General features: G+C 59.7%; 8 protein-coding genes and 2 non-coding genes across 10 annotated transcripts; 8 read left to right on the top strand and 2 right to left on the bottom strand.

Moving 5' to 3' along the window:
* Positions 1 to 116: 116 nt before the first annotated feature.
* GGTG_03528 (hypothetical protein) lies at positions 117 to 610 on the top strand (the record flags this gene model as incomplete). The annotated part of the gene is made up of 2 exons (XM_009221308.1): positions 117 to 144; positions 270 to 610. The coding sequence occupies 2 exons, from the start codon at positions 117 to 119 to the stop codon at positions 608 to 610; spliced, it is 369 nt and encodes a 122-aa protein (XP_009219572.1).
* Positions 611 to 1,166: 556 nt separating this feature from the next.
* On the top strand, positions 1,167 to 2,838 carry GGTG_03527 (hypothetical protein; the record flags this gene model as incomplete). The annotated part of the gene is made up of 3 exons (XM_009221307.1): positions 1,167 to 1,645; positions 1,764 to 2,301; positions 2,368 to 2,838. The coding sequence occupies 3 exons, from the start codon at positions 1,167 to 1,169 to the stop codon at positions 2,836 to 2,838; spliced, it is 1,488 nt and encodes a 495-aa protein (XP_009219571.1).
* Positions 2,839 to 3,508: 670 nt separating this feature from the next.
* On the top strand, positions 3,509 to 4,656 carry GGTG_03526 (hypothetical protein). The gene is made up of 2 exons (XM_009221306.1): positions 3,509 to 4,162; positions 4,249 to 4,656. Exons 1-2 carry the CDS (start codon positions 3,514 to 3,516, stop codon positions 4,371 to 4,373), a joined length of 774 nt encoding a protein of 257 aa, XP_009219570.1. The 5' UTR covers positions 3,509 to 3,513; the 3' UTR covers positions 4,374 to 4,656.
* Positions 4,657 to 4,669: 13 nt separating this feature from the next.
* Positions 4,670 to 7,035, bottom strand: GGTG_03525 (hypothetical protein; the record flags this gene model as incomplete). Its single annotated transcript, XM_009221305.1, has 4 exons — positions 4,670 to 4,876; positions 4,951 to 5,885; positions 6,009 to 6,899; positions 7,017 to 7,035. 4 exons carry the CDS (start codon positions 7,033 to 7,035, stop codon positions 4,670 to 4,672), a joined length of 2,052 nt encoding a protein of 683 aa, XP_009219569.1.
* Positions 7,036 to 8,558: 1,523 nt separating this feature from the next.
* Positions 8,559 to 10,415, top strand: GGTG_03524 (3-ketoacyl-CoA thiolase). Its single transcript, XM_009221304.1, has 4 exons — positions 8,559 to 8,843; positions 8,925 to 9,105; positions 9,192 to 9,768; positions 9,848 to 10,415. The coding sequence occupies exons 1-4, from the start codon at positions 8,779 to 8,781 to the stop codon at positions 10,273 to 10,275; spliced, it is 1,251 nt and encodes a 416-aa protein (XP_009219568.1). The 5' UTR covers positions 8,559 to 8,778; the 3' UTR covers positions 10,276 to 10,415.
* Positions 10,416 to 10,744: 329 nt separating this feature from the next.
* Positions 10,745 to 12,738, top strand: GGTG_03523 (hypothetical protein). Its single transcript, XM_009221303.1, has 2 exons — positions 10,745 to 11,947; positions 12,028 to 12,738. Exons 1-2 carry the CDS (start codon positions 11,310 to 11,312, stop codon positions 12,386 to 12,388), a joined length of 999 nt encoding a protein of 332 aa, XP_009219567.1. The 5' UTR covers positions 10,745 to 11,309; the 3' UTR covers positions 12,389 to 12,738.
* Positions 12,739 to 13,244: 506 nt separating this feature from the next.
* GGTG_20061 lies at positions 13,245 to 13,337 on the top strand. The gene has a single exon. It is a non-coding gene; the product is annotated as a tRNA-Glu (tRNA).
* A 5-nt stretch (positions 13,338 to 13,342) lies between these two features.
* On the top strand, positions 13,343 to 13,426 carry GGTG_20060. The gene has a single exon. It is a non-coding gene; the product is annotated as a tRNA-Lys (tRNA).
* Positions 13,427 to 13,553: 127 nt separating this feature from the next.
* Positions 13,554 to 14,840, bottom strand: GGTG_03522 (hypothetical protein; the record flags this gene model as incomplete). Its single annotated transcript, XM_009221302.1, has 4 exons — positions 13,554 to 14,019; positions 14,085 to 14,375; positions 14,445 to 14,585; positions 14,646 to 14,840. 4 exons carry the CDS (start codon positions 14,838 to 14,840, stop codon positions 13,651 to 13,653), a joined length of 996 nt encoding a protein of 331 aa, XP_009219566.1. The 3' UTR covers positions 13,554 to 13,650.
* A 1,299-nt stretch (positions 14,841 to 16,139) lies between these two features.
* GGTG_03521 (hypothetical protein) lies at positions 16,140 to 17,087 on the top strand (the record flags this gene model as incomplete). Its single annotated transcript, XM_009221301.1, has 2 exons — positions 16,140 to 16,911; positions 17,002 to 17,087. 2 exons carry the CDS (start codon positions 16,140 to 16,142, stop codon positions 17,085 to 17,087), a joined length of 858 nt encoding a protein of 285 aa, XP_009219565.1.
* Between the last annotated feature and the right edge of the window lie 379 nt (positions 17,088 to 17,466).

Below are 17,466 nucleotides of genomic sequence, written 5' to 3'. Positions count from 1 at the left end.
GTCGATCCGGCCACTGAATACGGGCAATACCACCCTGCCGTCAGGCTTGCCAATAAAAATGCCGCAAATTCGGCCGTGTGCCTCGTGGCCGCATCTTATCCAAGTCTTGTCACAGCATGGCATCATCACATGACCTCATGTCTGGTATGATTCTCGAAAAGTCCGCGCTGGAAAGGCACAGCTAATTAGCCACTACCCGGCGACAACACAGACATGAAGCTCTCACAGCCGTCACTCTCTGCGATGCAGAATACCGAATCCCCGCTCAGAATGTGCCGCTCCTCTTTCCGTGAGCGGCGGGCGAGCGGAAGGGAAATATCACGATGGCGTCGTCGAGGATGGCGAGGAGGATTGCGGCCATGGCGTCACCGTGCGGCCGCGCTGTCAGCTCAAGACTAAGAGGCGCATGCAGAAAAAAAACAAAGCGGCCCAGTTCTCAAACGAGGCGTCACCCAACGGCCACCTGACCAATGGAAATGATGGCTGTGTCGAGCATCAATCTAACGGGATCTCCCTCAATGGAACGCTGGCCGCCCGAACACTGCGGACAGTCCCATATCACAGCGCCCCATGGGGAAGCGGCTCGGCGACTCGCACCGCGATATATTGACGTCGACTCCACCACCCCAATGACTGCCAAGGCTCCCGACCTTTATTTCCTATTTCCCGATCGGGCCCTCGGAGCCTGCCAGGTTCCTGTCTTTTGCCGGCCCGCCCTCTGCGGCGGCCCCTTCGCCCGTCTGGACCGGGCGAAAACACCCCAAGGCACCAAGGGACTGGTTTCCTTGGCTCGACACGTTTTTCAGATTGGCGGGAAATCAAGGGGGTCGAGGAGCGTGGGGATGCGGCCATCGGCTCATCCGTCGAGCTTTCTCTTCCCCGGGGGTTCCTTGTCGGGCCTCAACCGCCTCGATTCGGTCGCGTGTCCATACACCAAACGGGGCAATTTTTCCGCGGCTAGGGCTATTCAGACGGCCTCGGTCATGACAAGTATTAGTTGGCGACAGTAACCCCCTTGTCGGCTGCCGCTGCTGGCTCCCGCTCTCACAGCCTCCCTCCTTGCCCAGCGTGTCACTCCTCGCCTCCTCTCTCTCTCTCTCTCTCGCCTCCCCATCTCCCTTGTTTCCTTCAACTCCGAGAGAGCCTACTGCCCGCCCACGAACAAGATGGCGCCCGCAGCCGCCCTGCTCGCGTCCCTGGCCGCCGCCCTCGGGATTGCGCAGGCGGCCAACGCGCCGCGGCAGGCGTCGCAGGCCGAGAGCTGTCTCCAGGGCGCGGGCGTGCCCATAGTGGCCAAGTCGTCGAGCGTCTGGAGGGTGGACGCGGCGGCGTACAACTTGCGCGTGCCCGTCACGCCCGCCGCCATCGCCGTCCCGACCGCGGTCCAGCAGATCCAGGCCGCCGTCTCGTGCGGCGCCCGCCTCGGGCTCAAGGTGACGCCCAAGGGCGGCGGCCACGGGTACGCGTCGCACGGCCTCGGCGGCGAGGACGGGCACCTGGTCGTCCAGCTGGACCGCATGAGCGGCGTCTCGCTCAACACCACGTCCAACGTCGCCACGGTCCAGGCCGGCGCCAGGCTGGGCAAGGTCGCCACGGAGCTGTTCAGGCTGGGGGCGCGTGCCATCAGCCACGGCACATGTCCCGGGTGAGTGTAACCGTAGTTGTGGGGGGGAAAGTAGAGGCAGCCAGCCAACCAGACAGCCCCCGCGCGGGCATGCTCGTTTTGTAGCCATGGCTGACAAAACGAAACGGCATCCGTCCAGAGTGGGAGTTTCTGGGCACGTTCTTCACGGCGGCTTCGGCTTTTCTTCGCACACCAGGGGGCTGGCGCTGGACTGGCTGGTCGGGGCGACGGTCGTGCTGGCAAACTCCACCGTGGTGCGCGCCTCGGCCACGGAGAACCCGGACCTGTTCTGGGCGCTCCGGGGCGCGGGCTCCAACTTTGGAATCGTGGCCAGCCTCGAGTTCGACACCTTCCCGGCGCCCTCGACTGTGACCACGTTCCAGATCGCGCTGCCGAACTGGAGGTCCGAGCAGACGGTGCTGGCCGGCATCCAGGCCCTGCGCGACTTTGCTGTCAACAAGGCGCCCAACAACCTCAACATGCGCCTGTTCGGCCAGCCCACCAACTTCATCATGGAGGGCGCGTTCTACGGCACCCTGTCCGAGCTCAGACCCGTCATAGACCCCCTTGTGGCGGCCACCGGCGGCACGCTCACGTCAAAGACGGACGGCTGGCTGGCGTCTCTGCAGGCTTACACCTACGGAGACCAGATGGAGCAGACTATCCCATACAACGTTGTGAGTCGCCCCCGAGGCCGGTTAAACTCGGTATAGCCGCCCGGCACTAACGCCTTTTTTTTTTAGCACGCCAGCTTCTACGCCAAGAGCCTGGAGCTCAAGGACCTGACGGGCCAGCCGCTCGCGAACTTTGTGCGCTACTGGCAGAACACGGCGCGCAACCAGCCCGCGTTCGGCTGGTACTTCCAGCTGGACATCCACGGCGGCGCCACCTCGGCCGTCAGCCGCGTGGCCGCCAACGCCACCGCCTACGCGCACCGGGACAAGCTTTTCCTATTGCAGTTCCAGGACCGGGTCGCCGGGGGCAGCGGCGGCCCCTACAACAAGTTCCTGGACGGCTGGATCAGCTCCGTCACGGACTCGATCAGCCGGCCCGACTGGGGCATGTACATCAACTATGCCGATACCATCCTGAACAGGACCGCGGCGCAAGAGCTGTACTACGGACAGAACCTGCCCAGGCTGAGGCAGGTCAAGGCCAAGTTCGACCCCAAGGAGCTGTTTTACTACCCTCAGTCGGTGCAACCGGCTGCATGAGGATGCTGCACGAGAGGGGGGGCCAAGGTAGCCGACAGGCCGGGTTGGGTTCGCAACCGGCCGTCGTTGTTCTCAATGCGAAGCCGCGGGCATATCAGAATGCGTCTGGTCGGGGGGATTCGGGGCCCAACAAAGCTTATAATGGACCTGCGGGACTCACCAGTCGGCGATGTGGCGCCATTTGCGCATTTGGTAGAGAAATCCGAGCTTGCAATGCTCGGTATCTAGTCCCAACTTGGACAACTTTGTCTCAAAAATGGTGTTGCATTGCAGACCCTTTTGCCTATAAACCGGGGGCTAGGATCCATTGCCACGCCATTATTGCAGATATGGGTCCTCATAGCTAACTGCAGGGAAAGGAATTACGTCTTACCGCATGCATATATCTTTGTGCCTGTCTCGGCCAGGGACGTTGACGTTTGCTTGGCCAATGCAGATGCGACGGTCCCTGAGAGTCACGCCGGATGTCAACCGCGGTTGATCCTCTGGCGCAGCATCGAACCGCACTTCTCGGATGACACAAGATGGCAGTGCCCGAAAGGTCGCAGGGCAGGCGATCTGATAATGTCAGCCCAGTAGACAATCTGGACAGCCGGGCACGTTCAGCACTCTCTCCCCCTCCTTGGACCTCGCAGCTGAGCACATGCCAGCCACTCGCCAATGAGGTCCATGCCCATGCAGGGCCAGATCACAGCCTGGGCGCTTTGCTGGCCGCCGCCGCCAGAGGATTTTGCGCAGGCAGCTCTGGCACTCTGGGTGCTTGTTGTCGATCGATGCCCACGTCGGGCGCGTGGGCTCTCGGACATGATGATGCCGGTGAAACACAGCGTAGGTGAAGCTTGTGTGCCGCTAGCTCCAACTAGCCACGGCCGTCCACTTGGAGCGCCAGACGCGCTCCCCGTTCATATAAAGGGAGCGTCTGTGCGGCTTAACAGGTACGTTTGGGGAATCGCTTGGATGCCAGCAGGGAACAAAAAAGGGTGGTGCCCCATGCGATCGAGCGCGCAGCCTATCGCCACAGCGACTCATAAGACCTCCCGGATCCAGCCCCCCGGTCGCTGTCATCCCGCCTCTCTCCCCCCCTCCCCTCCCTGCGGAATGTCGTCCGACTTCCTCAGCAGCATCTTCTCCGTCATCTGCGTCCTGTACGGCGCCGTCATCACCATCCAGCACATGGCGGCGTACGAGATGCACGACGGCAACCGCAACAACGACAGCACTGGCGGCAGCAGCAGCAGCAGGAAGGAGGGGGCGATGGTGGGCAACAGCCAAAGCGATTGCTGGTCCTGGGGGAGGGCACATACCAGGGACACGCCATTGAGATGTAAGTTTGCACATCCAGCAAGAAATGGTCACCGTCTCCACAAGGGCACCTCACTGACCATCAACGCCGCGGCGTACGCGATACAGATGTCTCCATGGTCATGTGTAAATCATCCGATGGATATTGGGCGACTTTTGCCGCGACCAAGAAGAACATGAAGAAGGTTGAAGAGCTGTTGTCGAAAGATCCCCTATTAGTCACATTTTTGTAAGCATAGCGGACGGAGTCGGTTTCCTTCAGTATCTGGTTTCGAGGTTGTGCGGATATGATATGGCAGACACCCATCTCGGGCTTGTTCAGAGGGGGTTTCTTTTCTTCAAAGAGCGGCGACGCTGCATCGTATCGCATGCACTTGGGCCATTTGAGGTTTGGCCTGCACTGTTCGCTCCCCACAGGCGTCGAGCTTCCGAGAGTTGAAGGGACACGATATAGATTGCCATGCCGTTACGTGATCAAGATACAAGGGGTAACAGGACTTCTCTACTCAATCGGCCTGCGTGATCCGCACTAAAGACGCTGAGCCTGCCGGTGCCTCATGTTGCTGAGCTCCAGTGACATTCGATCCGCTGCACCCCGAAGAACTTGCGTTGACGGCTCGTCAGAGGCCCCTTGTGTCCTATTGGTGCCAAGGACTGGTCCCTTGTTCTCGGTGCTCAGGTGGTTCCCGCGGACGAGAAGATGGAGAACTCCAGCAGCTCCGGCGAATACCACATACTTCAAACAAGTGAGGCATGTTAGTCAACTGCTTGCTTGGTTCTCAGACTACGTGGCTGGCAGCGGGCACTTACCAGGATCCACACAGGTTTGAACGCGTCAAAGTATCGCTCGCGTACCAGTGACTGCTGATCTCTGGCCAAGCTGCGTATAAAGTCGATACTGGCCGCCGCCTGCGGGCCTGTGAAGCGAACAGCCACCTCGGGCCCGAGGGTGTGAACCAGCGTCGAGTTGGCGGCGTTCATCATGTTCTGGAAGATGACGCCGCCCACGACAACGGATATCGCGGTGAAAAGGGCGCGGGAGAAATCCATGGTCGTAATGATAGCTGCCGTGTCCCTCGCGGAAGCTGTCGACTGCGCAGCCAGGAGAGGGCCCTCAAGGTTCATGCCGATGCCCACTCCGATGAGTATCTCGTACAAAAAGAGCCTCGTCAGGTCCTGCTCGAACCCGAGGTTGGACAAAAGCCCGGTGCCTAGGATGAAAATCACCTGAGCCACAAACATGATTGGCAGATACTTTCCGGTTTTCTGGATTAGCCAACCAGCAAACGTGGCCGCTAGAGAGCACGAAACGATGAGTGGGAGGAGGTGTAGCCCCGAAGCTAGGGCGTCGGCGCCCAGAACAGATTGGGAGTAGAGTGGCAAGTAATAGGCGAGCCCGATGAAGACAAACATGTTGAAAGACATGATCCCGATGGCCGCAACGACCGATTTGTTGGACAAGAGGCGCAACGGGATGATTGGGTTCTTTGCGAGCTTCCACTCATTGAGAAAAAAGATGCCAACTACCGCCGAGCCAAAGACGACAAGGCATATGACAGTCGCAGAGGACCATGGATGGATGACATCGCCAAACTGAAGGGCAAGCAGGATCATGAGCGCGCCTCCGATGATGAGAAGGCTCCCAGACCAGTCGATAACCTTGAGGCCAGCCCACAGAGGGGTTCGGGGGTTGGGGACCTTGAGGAAAAGGAGCAAGGTTGCGAAAACGACGGCACCAATGGGCACTAGGCGTAGGGATCACCGGTTAGCAAGCACCCAAGAGCCATAGAGGAGATGCCGACGCTTTGGGAGAAACCCACAGTTTATCCAAAAGCACCACCTCCACCCGACCCCGGCTGCAAACACACCGCCCAGTACAGGCCCAATGGCGTTGCCAATAGCCCAGACGAACGACGTGATGCCGAAATACAGGGCACGATCCCGCATCGAGAACATGTCGCAGATGATGACCTTGACCATGATGCCCATTCCCGAGGCGCCAAGGCCCTGGACGGCCCGGCCGACGATCAGGGCGTCCATGTGCGGCGCCAGGGCGCAGAGAAGGCTGCCCGCGAGGAATATGGCGAGCGCGGCGAGGATGACGGGCTTGCGGCCCCAGATGTCGGAAACGGAGCCCCATACCGGGGTCGTGGCCGTGTGGGCAAGGATGAAGGCGCCGCCAATCCAGACATAGCCGCTAGCCGTATTCGCGTGGTCGGCCCCCTGGGCTACCGACTGTAGCGAGTGTACGATGGAGGGGATGGCGGGCGTCACGATGGTCAGGTCCAGCGACGATAGCAGGCTGGACAGGCAAAGCGGGCCCATTACCAGGGCGATCTCGGCCGCCGATCGCTTGTTTTGGGCAGACGCTGGCTCCGTCGGATCAGGAGTTCTCGCGCGGCCGGCGGCATCGCTGTGGTCTTCATCGCCGGGGACTCCGGGTGCGTTTAGCTTGACTCGCGGAGTCACTGCGAGATTGCCCTTCGGGTTTCCGGAAACGCCGGAGCTGTCGGCATCGATGGCGGCGGCCGTGGCCCCGGAAGCGGCCCGTGATATCAAATCAGTATTTGACATGCCGCCGGTGTTCTGCGAATGGTTTGCCAAGCATGGTTGGGATGAAAGTGACGTCGAGGTGACATTGCTCCGTTCCGCAGCCGAAGTTGTCGCAGTGAAGAGAAACGGCCGGTGGGCATCGTTCTTGCCCCAGTGTTCTTGCCCTGTGAGCAGGCAGTGCTTACGCCAACCAAATTCCCCCGAAACTCCGACAGTCAAGGATTGAGGTTAGGCAAAAGACTGCCCCTTGGTTGCTTGGCTAGCTAATTGCTAGGCGTGTAGAGGCCGCGTTGACAAGCAACTAAATGTACAGACTCACAGACTTCTTGCGCCCTGAGACATGCACATGCATTGACAAGCAGAAAATGGAGACGGTGCTGACTAAAGGTCGAGCTGTGAATCACTTCAGAGTGAGGCCCTGGTATTGGCCGGTAGTCACTTCCATACGAACCTCAGCACCGACTGAACAGAAAGTCACGTTCGGCACATATGCGCTTGCTCCACCATCGCGACTTCCCTTCTTTGAGGGCAGGCACCAAGCTTCTCCCAACCTAAATTGCGGGGGTCAAATCCCGATGATCGCTGCATCTCGAAACCACGCAGGGCGACACAACAGGATCACCACACCATCACGACGCCCCAAGCGGGCAAATGGTTATTACTCTCTTCAACACTCTTCTTGCCCGTCGCTCATCCCTTTCTTCTCTGAGGCGCTTCTCACCAAGCAGTTTGAGAATGGCGGAACAAACTGGACCCATAACCAAGCAATGGATTTGCGACGACGGAGTGGTTGAGCACTACGGAACCCTGGTGCCCGGAGCAGGTCTTTTCGATCCTAATGCTCTGCTTAAGGGTACCGGTCGGGTGTTTCCCACCAAGTTTCTTCCCCCATCCGTCGACGCAGCTCCTATGGAGGTCTTCACTGGCCGAAAGCGCCACATACGCATCAAAAGGCAAGGAGTATCGTGTTGGCAACCTTAGAGCTGCTGCTAATACGATGAACCACTAGGTTCACTCTGCCAAACGACCCTGGCGTAGGCCTCATCCACACTGATGGAGCATGTCTCAACAATGGCAGGGCAAACCCAAGAGCCGGATGGGGATTCTGGCACGGGGAGACCGAAGTGGGCAGGCGCATCGAGTCTGGGCGGCTGGAAACGAAGGGGCCGTTTGGCGACGACGGAGCGCAGACCAGCAACCGCGCAGAATTGCGTGCTGTGATCGCGGCCCTGCGCTTCAGATACTGGCCTGGCGAGGGATTCCAGACGCTTGTCATCGCGACAGATTCCGAGTATGTGGTTGAAGGCTGCACCAACTGGGCAAAGTCATGGACAAGCCGCAACTGGAAGACGAGGGGAAACCTGCCTGTTGCCAATAGGGATCTGTGGGAGGTGCTTTTGGGCGAGATCGAGAAAAAGCACGACGACGGGATGGCTGTGCAGTTTTGGAGGGTTCCGAGAGCGTTGAACACGGTTGCTGATGCTGCAGCCAGGGCCGGGGCTGGAGCGGAGGCCCTGGTTTACTGGGCCGACATGACCGGAATTAATGTCTGATTCTTTGTCAGTGGCAGACATCTAGCTGGTAGGTACCTAGCTAGTTAGTGCATCTCCATGTCGAGGGCGGCGAGTGTTCGGTGTGGGAGGTGAGAGGAGGCCAAAGGCAAAACGGACGAATAAGATCACATGGGAGGTTGACATCTTGTGCAATCGATCCACGTTGCTACACGGCAGAAGCGGGCCCGGGTAGGGTGGCAGGCCCAGGGTCCTCGGCCAAACACAACAGCCAGGCGGAATTGCCGTGCTGTTTCTCCAGGCTGTGCCTCGGCAACATAAGCCGGGGTAAACCCCACCGCTTGGTCGGTCGTGGGGGAACCTCGGGCCCTACACGAGCTCGGCTTCCGCGCGCGGTTGCCACAGAAGCATTTCTACCGACTCGTTCGCCCAACATATACCACCGACAAGGAGCCGCGCTTCCAAGAGGGTGCTACCATTATTCACGTTCCGCAAAAATCTCATCACTCTCGAACCCACGCCCCAATCGCTCCTCATCCTCACCTCACACGACCAACTCCCAAACACCGACAAAATGGCTGCCGAACGCCTTGGTTCCATCCTCAAACACCTCACACCCGGCAACGCGCTCTCTACTCTGTGAGTGCCACGTCAACCTCGGCCTGCGCGGCGAAACGATGCACAGCTTGACGGCCTACTAAACTACTCTTCATCCGACAGCACATCCAAGAACGATGACGATATCGTCATCACCGTCGCGGTGCGGACACCGCTAGCAAAGGCCAAGAAGGGTGGTTTCAAGGACACCACGCTCGAGTACCTGATCTACGCGCTGCTTCAGCAAGTGAGGGAAAAGTCGAAGCTGGATCCCGCCCTGGTTGAGGACATTTGCATGGGCAATGTGAGCACACCTATTCCCCGTCCTTGCTCTCACCGCCTCCCATCGCAGCCGCCTCGCTAACCATGCCCTCTTGCGCACCTTTCCAGGTCTCGGACGGCAAGGCGGCATACAAGCTCCGCGCGGCGGCCCTGGCGGCCGGCTTCCCCAACACGGCGGGCGCCTCGTCGGTGAACCGGTTCTGCTCGTCGGGCCTCAAGGCGACCGAGGACATCGCCAACGCCATCCGGGCCGGCTCGATCCAGGTCGGCATCGCGGTGGGCGCCGAGTCCATGACGGCGGGCGGCGACGCGCTCGACGCGCCCTTCGACGAGGCCGTCACGGCGGCGAGCCAGGAGGCGCAGGACTGCATGCAGCCCATGGGCTGGACGAGCGAGAACGTGTCGCGCGACTTTGGCATCACGCGCGAGGAGATGGACCGCTACGCCGCCCTGAGCTTCCAGAAGGCCGAGCGCGCCCAGAAGGCGGGCCTGTTCGACGAGGAGATCGTGCCCATCAAGACGAAGCTCAAGGATGCCAACGGCGAGGTCAAGGAGGTCACCATCTCAAAGGACGAGGGCATCAGGCCCGGCACCACCGCCGAGACGCTGGGCAAGATCAGGGTCGCGTTCCCGCAGTGGGGACCTACCACGACGGGCGGCAACGCCAGCCAGGTCACCGACGGAGGTGAGTAAACCTTGTGTGGGGGGGATTTGAAAGACAGGCGCATAGTAGAACAGATGGCTGACCGAACTCCCGAAACCAGCCGCCGCAGTTCTCCTGATGAAGCGCTCGACGGCCGTCAAGCTGGGCCAGCCCATCCTGGCCAAGTTCGTCGGCTCGACGGTCGCCGGCCTCGCGCCGCGCATCATGGGCGTCGGCCCGACGGTGGCGATCCCCAAGCTGCTGGCGCTGCACGGCATCACCATCAACGACGTCGACGTGGTCGAGATCAACGAGGCCTTTGCCAGCATGGCCGTCTACTGCCGCGACACGCTCAAGCTCGACGACGCCACCAAGCTCAACCCGCGCGGCGGCGCCATCGCGCTCGGCCACCCGCTCGGCGCCACGGGCACGCGCCAGATCGTCACGGGCCTGGCCGAGTGCCGCCGCGCGGGCAAGAAGGTGCTCCTGACGAGCATGTGCATCGGCACCGGCATGGGAATGGCCGGACTGTTTGTGTCGGAGCAGTAGGAATGCCGCGACGACGACGCGCGGGCGCCCTTGCCTTGTAATTGTGTGATCAATCCCAGGCTACTTGTAACTCACGTGCCTGAGCGTATGATGTGTAGATTCTAGATCCATAGCGACAATGTATCCATCCTTCTCTTGTGCTTGTTTAGGCATGTCTGCTCTGCCCTAGTCCTGTGTGCCTAGTGTCTTGTGGCCGCACACTCACCTCCACGCTCAACATCGACAATGCCTCCGTGCGCGCTTTATCGAGGCCACGCTTTCCCCCCAGATGCTCAGCTGGTCCACTGAAACCCGCCAACCGACCATCAAAACTGCCAGTGCCGCAGAGGCCAGCAGGGGGCAAGATTGTGTGGCGTCCCTGGGCGCCATGAGCCGCCCAGCGCGCCCGCTGACTGGGCCGGCTCCATTTTTACCCCTGCCAGCCAGGACTCTATCGGCAGCAGCCTCGGGCGCCTAGTCCCATTCTGGGCATGTAGCCTACACATCCTCGTATCGCCCGCGCGGCACCGTTGCCGTTTTCCCACACCTCCCTGCAGGCACACAGCCCGCCTGAAAACCGGCCGTCGCAATATTGGTTTGGGGGTTGATGGCTGTTTGCAACCTGCCACGCCCCGGCCCATCCGCGCGCGCCTTTGTCTCCCTTTTCTTTTCTGCCCATTTTTGATTCTCGACTGCTCTTGCGAAGAGGTTTCAGTGTTTCTTCAGCCCGTTCTTCGAGCAAGGCTTTTCACGGATCACTCGTTCTAGCCGTGAACTTCTTTGCGTGGTTGATCCTTTGCCTTGTTTTCCGGCGACGCCGAGTCCCTCACGCCAGCCGTCAGCTGTCAGCCGTTCTTCGCGATACCTGCAACCTGCGTCGCCTTCGCTGGCAGGCGCCTTTCCTTGGAGCGCCATTTCTACGTACTAGCCGATTTGTGTGGTTTAATTCCATCGGCCCATGATTTTTTTTACGCCATTTAGATGTCTAGAATTTGTTGATCGTCATCTCTCCCTCACTACCTCGACATCCCGAATCCCCGCCCCCGATCGCCCCGATGCATATCCCGTCGACCCTCCTGGGCCTGGCCCTCCCGATCCTGTCGGCGGTCCAGCCCGCGGCAGCGCAGCAGCCCAACATGAAGCGCGGGCTCTGCTACGTACCGAACAAGGACTACCCGCAGGACAACTACGTCTGGACGCGCCCCGTGTCGCCGCTGTCGTGGTACTACAACTACGGGCCCGAGCCGTCCGTGGTCTTCAACAACATCTCGCAGGACAAGTTCGAGTTCGTGCCCATGCTGTGGGGCGCGCCCAAGGACCCCTCGGACACGACCTTTCTCGACACGGTGCGCGACCTCATGAACAAGAAAAAGGTCAACATCACGCACGTCCTCACCTTCAACGAGCCCGACGGGCCCAACAGCTATGGCGGCTCCGACGTGCAGCCGGCCTTTGCCGCGCGCGTCTGGATCAAGAACATAATACCGCTGCAGGAGATGGGCGTCAAGGCCGGCCTGCCCGCGCCCACGGGCGGCTGGGGCGGCATCCCGTGGCTGAACCAGTTCCTGGGCAACTGCAGCAACCTCATCAGCGAGGGCGGGAGCAAGAAGAACTGCACCTTTGACTTTGTCCCCATCCACTGGTACGGCAACTTTGGCGGGCTGGCGTCCCACATTGGCACATATGCCGCCGCGTGAGTTTTTGCCTCATTGTCTCCCCCTCTGTCTCAACGCGGCCCCTGGCTAACACACACACGTACGTCCACCAACACAGCTTCCCCGGAAAGAAGATGTGGGTGACCGAGTACAACCTCAACGACCAGCCGCTCGACCAGACCCAGGACTTTGTCAAGATGTCGATGGAGTACATGGACCGCATCGCCGACGTCGAGCGCTACAGCCTCTTCGCCGCCTTCCGCTCGCACAAGAGCAACGTCGGCCCCAACGCCAGCATGCTCTCGGCCGGCGGCCAGCTGACCGACATCGGCGCCATGTACCTCGACAAATCGGCCACGGGCGTCCTGCCGCAGACGGGCGGCACGAGCGACGCGCCGTCGGGCCGCTGCTCGTCCGGCGCGCTGCGCAAGGCCACCGTCATCGCTGGCGTGGTCGGGATCCTCGCGCTCGCGTTTTAGGGAACGGGGGGGCTGGGGTGTCTTGGACTCTGTCCCGTTTTGGGAAGGGATGCGTCGTCCAAGCATTGTCGGTTCTGGACCGACCGATCGGAACTTGTGCCGCGCAGGGACCACGCTATCAAGGAAGCGTGGACCAAGTCGCGCGGGTACGGCGGGGTCGCTGTTCATGTACCGGGCCCTTGGTTCACTGTGCTCTAATGTTTGAACACCTGTTTCATTTCGTCTATGGACATGCTGCGCCAGCGCGAGCCAGCAACCTCGGCACTGTTTGGTTTCTTGTTTATGATTCTCCGTACATGTCAATAATACACGACAGTTACGACCTTGGAAATATTTACTTCTTTACAGCATGGTTGGCACACTGCTGCAGCGTGTCAGCGTCTGAGTATCAAGCACTGCATTTCTAGCATAGCACGATGCCAGAAGAACCCCTGCCATCTCATAGGAGCCAGCCCCCAGTCTATTCTAACCGACGCGGGTGAGACGAAACCTCGCTGACGTTTGTCGGTCTGGGCCCTAGATCGCCAGTGCCGAGCGGAATCGCGAGCGTTTATGGCGAGACCAGCCGGTCGTCGCAAAACAAAGCTGCGCAAGAAAAGACGAGACGAGCGAGAGGCTTGTGTCGATCTCGATCCAGCCTTTACCCGCGGGTCCAGAATCTTTGCCTCGGCTGGATATGCAGGAGGCTCGCAACGTCGCACCAAAAATAGCACCGAGGTCCAGACCAGTCTCTGCCCTGAGTCGAGTCACCACCTGCAGCCACTCACCAGGGCTGAACCCTCCTCCCTTATTGTGGACCTGCTACAAACGGTATAACCCCACCGCCGGGAACCGTCGTCAACAATCCAAGCGATCATCCGATATGGTGTAGTGGCTAACATCCGGCACTCTCAATCGACTTCCAGTCCTGAGTCCTGCCGAGCCCGGGGTTCGATTCCCCGTATCGGAGCCATCGCCCGGTTAGCTCAATCGGTAGAGCGTGAGACTCTTAAGACTTTGGTCATCTCAAGGTTGCGGGTTCGACCCCCGCATCGGGCTCAATTCCCGGTGCGCCTGTAATACAGGTCCATCAACCACCTTTTTGCTATATTTTTATTATTTGGTGCCCGTGTATTAATAATTTTTAATGCCTCCAAACCACCTGGGATCTTTTTGCAAATAATAATCCAATTCCAATTTATACGACGCTATCGCTGTCTGGTCCGCTAAGGCCTTCCTCGTTTTTATTCGTTATTTACATATTTATCTTTTCCAACCGCTCCTCAAGGCCCCCGATACACCACCGGCTCAGACTTGAAATCCGGCAGCACAATTATCGGGATGTTTTCCGCTCCCACAGGCACTCGGCGAACTCTGTGCTTGTTACGCTTACGCTTCCTCTCGTCCATACCTTCATTCACATCACGCTCTTCTCCCGTCGACTTCCACACCGCGGGCGAGCCGGGGACCTTCCCCGTGCACAGTCCTCCTCGCGGGAAGCCCTCTGGGAAGATGATGTGCTCCAGGCGGCGGCGGTAGTTGGCATTCTGCGTTGCGATGCCGGACCAGTTACTGTGGCGTGAAATGATGCCGCCCTGGGTGGTCATGTCGGACATGGCGAAGCGTCCGGCGTCGGCAAAGTTTTCGACCCACTGTCCAAGGCTTTCTGGTTAGCACTCGTGGCGGGAACCACGTCGACGGTAATTCCTTCACTTACGTTTGTTCGCCCGTACGGCGTGGCCGTCGCCGAGTCCCTGTTATAAGCGTCGGCCCACATGCTCGTCTCCGAATACCGGGTCCCGGGCTTGTAGCCGTTCGCCTGGACGTAGTCGGCCAGCGCGAACGCGTCCAGGACGTGGGTGAACTCGTGCGCGGCCACTCCGAGATTGTGCAGGGCCTTTGTGAAGGTTACGCTGGACCCCAGCTGGAATGCGGTCGTCGACCTGGCGGGCAAAAAGAGTATGTTTCCCGTCCACTGGCGCATGCCAACAGGAACCTTGGACAGTCTCTGAAACACAAAACGACCTTCTGTCAGCTCTATGCAGTCGCCACAGGGTACCACACCTCGTTGACGCACCTTGAATATAGAGTCCCACGACTCTTCGTAGTTCTTGTGTCGACTGACCACCTGATAGTGAGGGCAGTCCGGGTAGAGAACATTCACAGTACCGATGTCGAACGGGCTGTAGGACACGTTATTCACCCAAAGATTGAAGTACTTTTTGGACGAAACCCAGAATCAGCCCGAATATCTCGCACTATCAAAAGATATACTCACAATTTTGGGAATGAGGTCGGGACTCCAGTATTCAAGTGAGAATGGCCGGGCCGGGAGTTCCTTCTCGAGCTGGTTGTCATACTTGGACATTTCAAACTCGGGGCTGATGACCGGTTTGGACAGTCTTACAGTAGCGACCGCATATCCGTGGAAGAGAGCCACGAGGGCGATGGCGATAAGCAGAAGCCCGCGCATTCTTGTCAGGGATATTTTGTATCCTGGATGTGCTGTCTGGTCTGTCGCGTTATTGCGAAGATTGGAGGGCACATTCCGCGACTATTACTATTCGGCCAGGGCTGATAGGAACCATGCTCGCTCCATCTCCGGTCGTAGCTTTTTCTTTAGGTTGAGGCTGCTCCTCAATCACGATATCGATGCCACACCTTGTGCGCCGAGCCAACGACGCAGCCTTTGTGGCTTGAACGCAAAGTACACACTGTTCCGAGGCTCGTCTCTCAAGCTTAATTGAACTTGGCGGCCAGCATGCCCAATCAACTCACGTTTTTGTTTCCTGTCCACGGCGTGGCAGTTACGGAGCAGACATGGCTTGCATTGATCTCGATCGCGATGGCGCTCATGCCATTAATCATGATAGGGGACCATGTGAGCTGGATTTTCCAGCAGGCCCCATGGACCGACCACACTAGGCGCCCCTAACAGCCACGGTCGGTCAACACATCAACCGAAGACGACACATCGGCCAACCTTGGGCGACAAATACCACAGAGGCCACTTCGGCGAAATGAACCACCACTAACCCACGGAGGCTCCGCTAAAAAAAAGGCCCAAGAGATCCGCATCTCAAGAGGTGCGCCATCGGCGTTCGTCATGTGGTGGCCTCCCCTGACCGGCATTCTGCTTCTCCGCATGCGGAGATGCCCCTGGCGCCGACGCCACGCGAGCGGTTACCGAGACACTGGGAAGTCAACCGACCCAGCGCACATGCGGCAAAGACAAGTGGCTGACACCTGCGAATCTTGGCTGCAGTTACATTAAATGTCAACCTTGGAGGTATCCCCAAGGCCTCCTTTGCTGCCAAAATACTCATGCCATAAGTGCCACCTTCTCGCGACCTGCGCCGGACAGGTGCTCGGCGTCAAAGACCCTTCTCTAGGTCTTGGTATAAATCGGGGCATTTTGGCCATCATAAATCCTGACATGCAAGGTCACGGAGGTCGAAATGCCTCCTGATGAGACCGATCCCGTTCTTGTTCTTCACCCGCCCACGACCATCATGCGCCCACCATCTTCTGGAGGAGGCGACGGAGCCAGGGCGTCGGCTGGGGATGTCGACCCGTGGACGCAAAGTATATAAAAAGTATATAAAAACCGTGCATCAATGCACTGGATATCAAAGCAGCGAGGCACAGACATGTAGACATCTCGGTGAACCGGAAGCCCGTCGTGCGAGCTGTATATGTTACTGCCCTGAAGCCCGCCTCTCCCGTCCATCTACCTACCACAACCACCCGTCCGCCCGCCCGCCCGCACACCATGCTTCCCCTCGGCGCCGCAGCCCTCCTCCTCCTCAGCCCCCGCCGAGCGGCGGCCTGGGCCGCCCCCGCGTATAGCGACCTCCGCCTCGTGTGGCAGGACGTGTTCGCGGGCCCGGGCGGCTCGGCGCCCAACGCCGGGTCGTGGAACACCATAACCAACATCAACGTCAATGGCGAGTGGCAGCGCTACACGACCGACTCGCGCAACCTGCAGATCTCGGGCGGCGGGACGGTCCAGATCGTGCCCTGGCGCAACGGCCAGACGGGCGAGTGGACCTCGGGCCGCATCGAGTCCAAGTACACCTTCACGCCCCAGCCGGGCGCCGTCACCGTGGCGGAGGCTCAGGTCCGGTTCGGCACCAACGACGTCGGCCGCAAAAAGGGGCTCTGGCCCGCCTTTTGGCTGCTGGGCGACGCCATCCGCCGCGGCACGCCGTGGCCGCAGTGCGGCGAGCTCGACATCCTGGAGACGGTCAACGGCGCCCTTACTGGGTACGGCACCGTGCACTGCGACGTCTACCCGGGCGGCCGGTGCAACGAGCCGAACGGCGTCGGCGGCACCGTCGGCATCCCGGACCAGGGGTGGCATACGTGGCGGATCCAGTGGGACCGCCGCCCCGGCGACTGGCGGTCCGAAACCATCTCGTGGTTCATCGACGGGCGCCAGTTCTTTAGCATAAACGGCGAGCGGATCGGCGACGCGGCGGTGTGGCAGTCGCTATGCCACCAGCCGCTCTACTTCATCCTCAACATGGCCGTCGGGGGAACGTGTAAGTCTTCTTCTTCCTTCCTCCTGGCCCCGCCCACCGTGGCCCCCGACAGATGAGCTAACGAACGGGCCCTCGTTTGAAACAAACAAGTCCCGGGCCCTCCCAACGGCGATACCCTGGACGGGTACGGCTCCATGCTAGAGGTAGCATACGTGGCTCACTTTATCAGCACGTAGCACGAGGCGCATTAGCTTTGGGGAGCGTCTGGCCCAGGCCGGGGTATGGCTACAACGACAAGTTGCCGACGGCTAGACCCCGAATGCGGCGGACCGGCTGGTTCGATCGAGTGGGGAAAGGTGTACATCTCGAGGTGGTTCTTGGGAATGGTAGGTAGAGATCCTTTTGCTTCGTTTAGTACCTACATAGCGCACATCAGACAGACTCGGTGAATTCCCACGCAGCCGTCTCGCGCAAAAGACAGGAAAGTGACATGATATCGACGCAATGCGGGCGGCCAGCGCCGGCTGGCGAAACATTGTCCATCCATTGGTAGTTCGAGCTAGTGTAGCGCTAGCAGCAGCAGCAGAGACCTGCGCTATCAAGAGCAGAGTGGCT

This window comes from Gaeumannomyces tritici (assembly GCF_000145635.1).
Source record: "Gaeumannomyces tritici R3-111a-1 unplaced genomic scaffold supercont2.2, whole genome shotgun sequence".
NCBI classification, from domain to species: domain Eukaryota; kingdom Fungi; phylum Ascomycota; class Sordariomycetes; order Magnaporthales; family Magnaporthaceae; genus Gaeumannomyces; species Gaeumannomyces tritici.
This window is presented reverse-complemented; position numbering and strand designations above follow the sequence as displayed.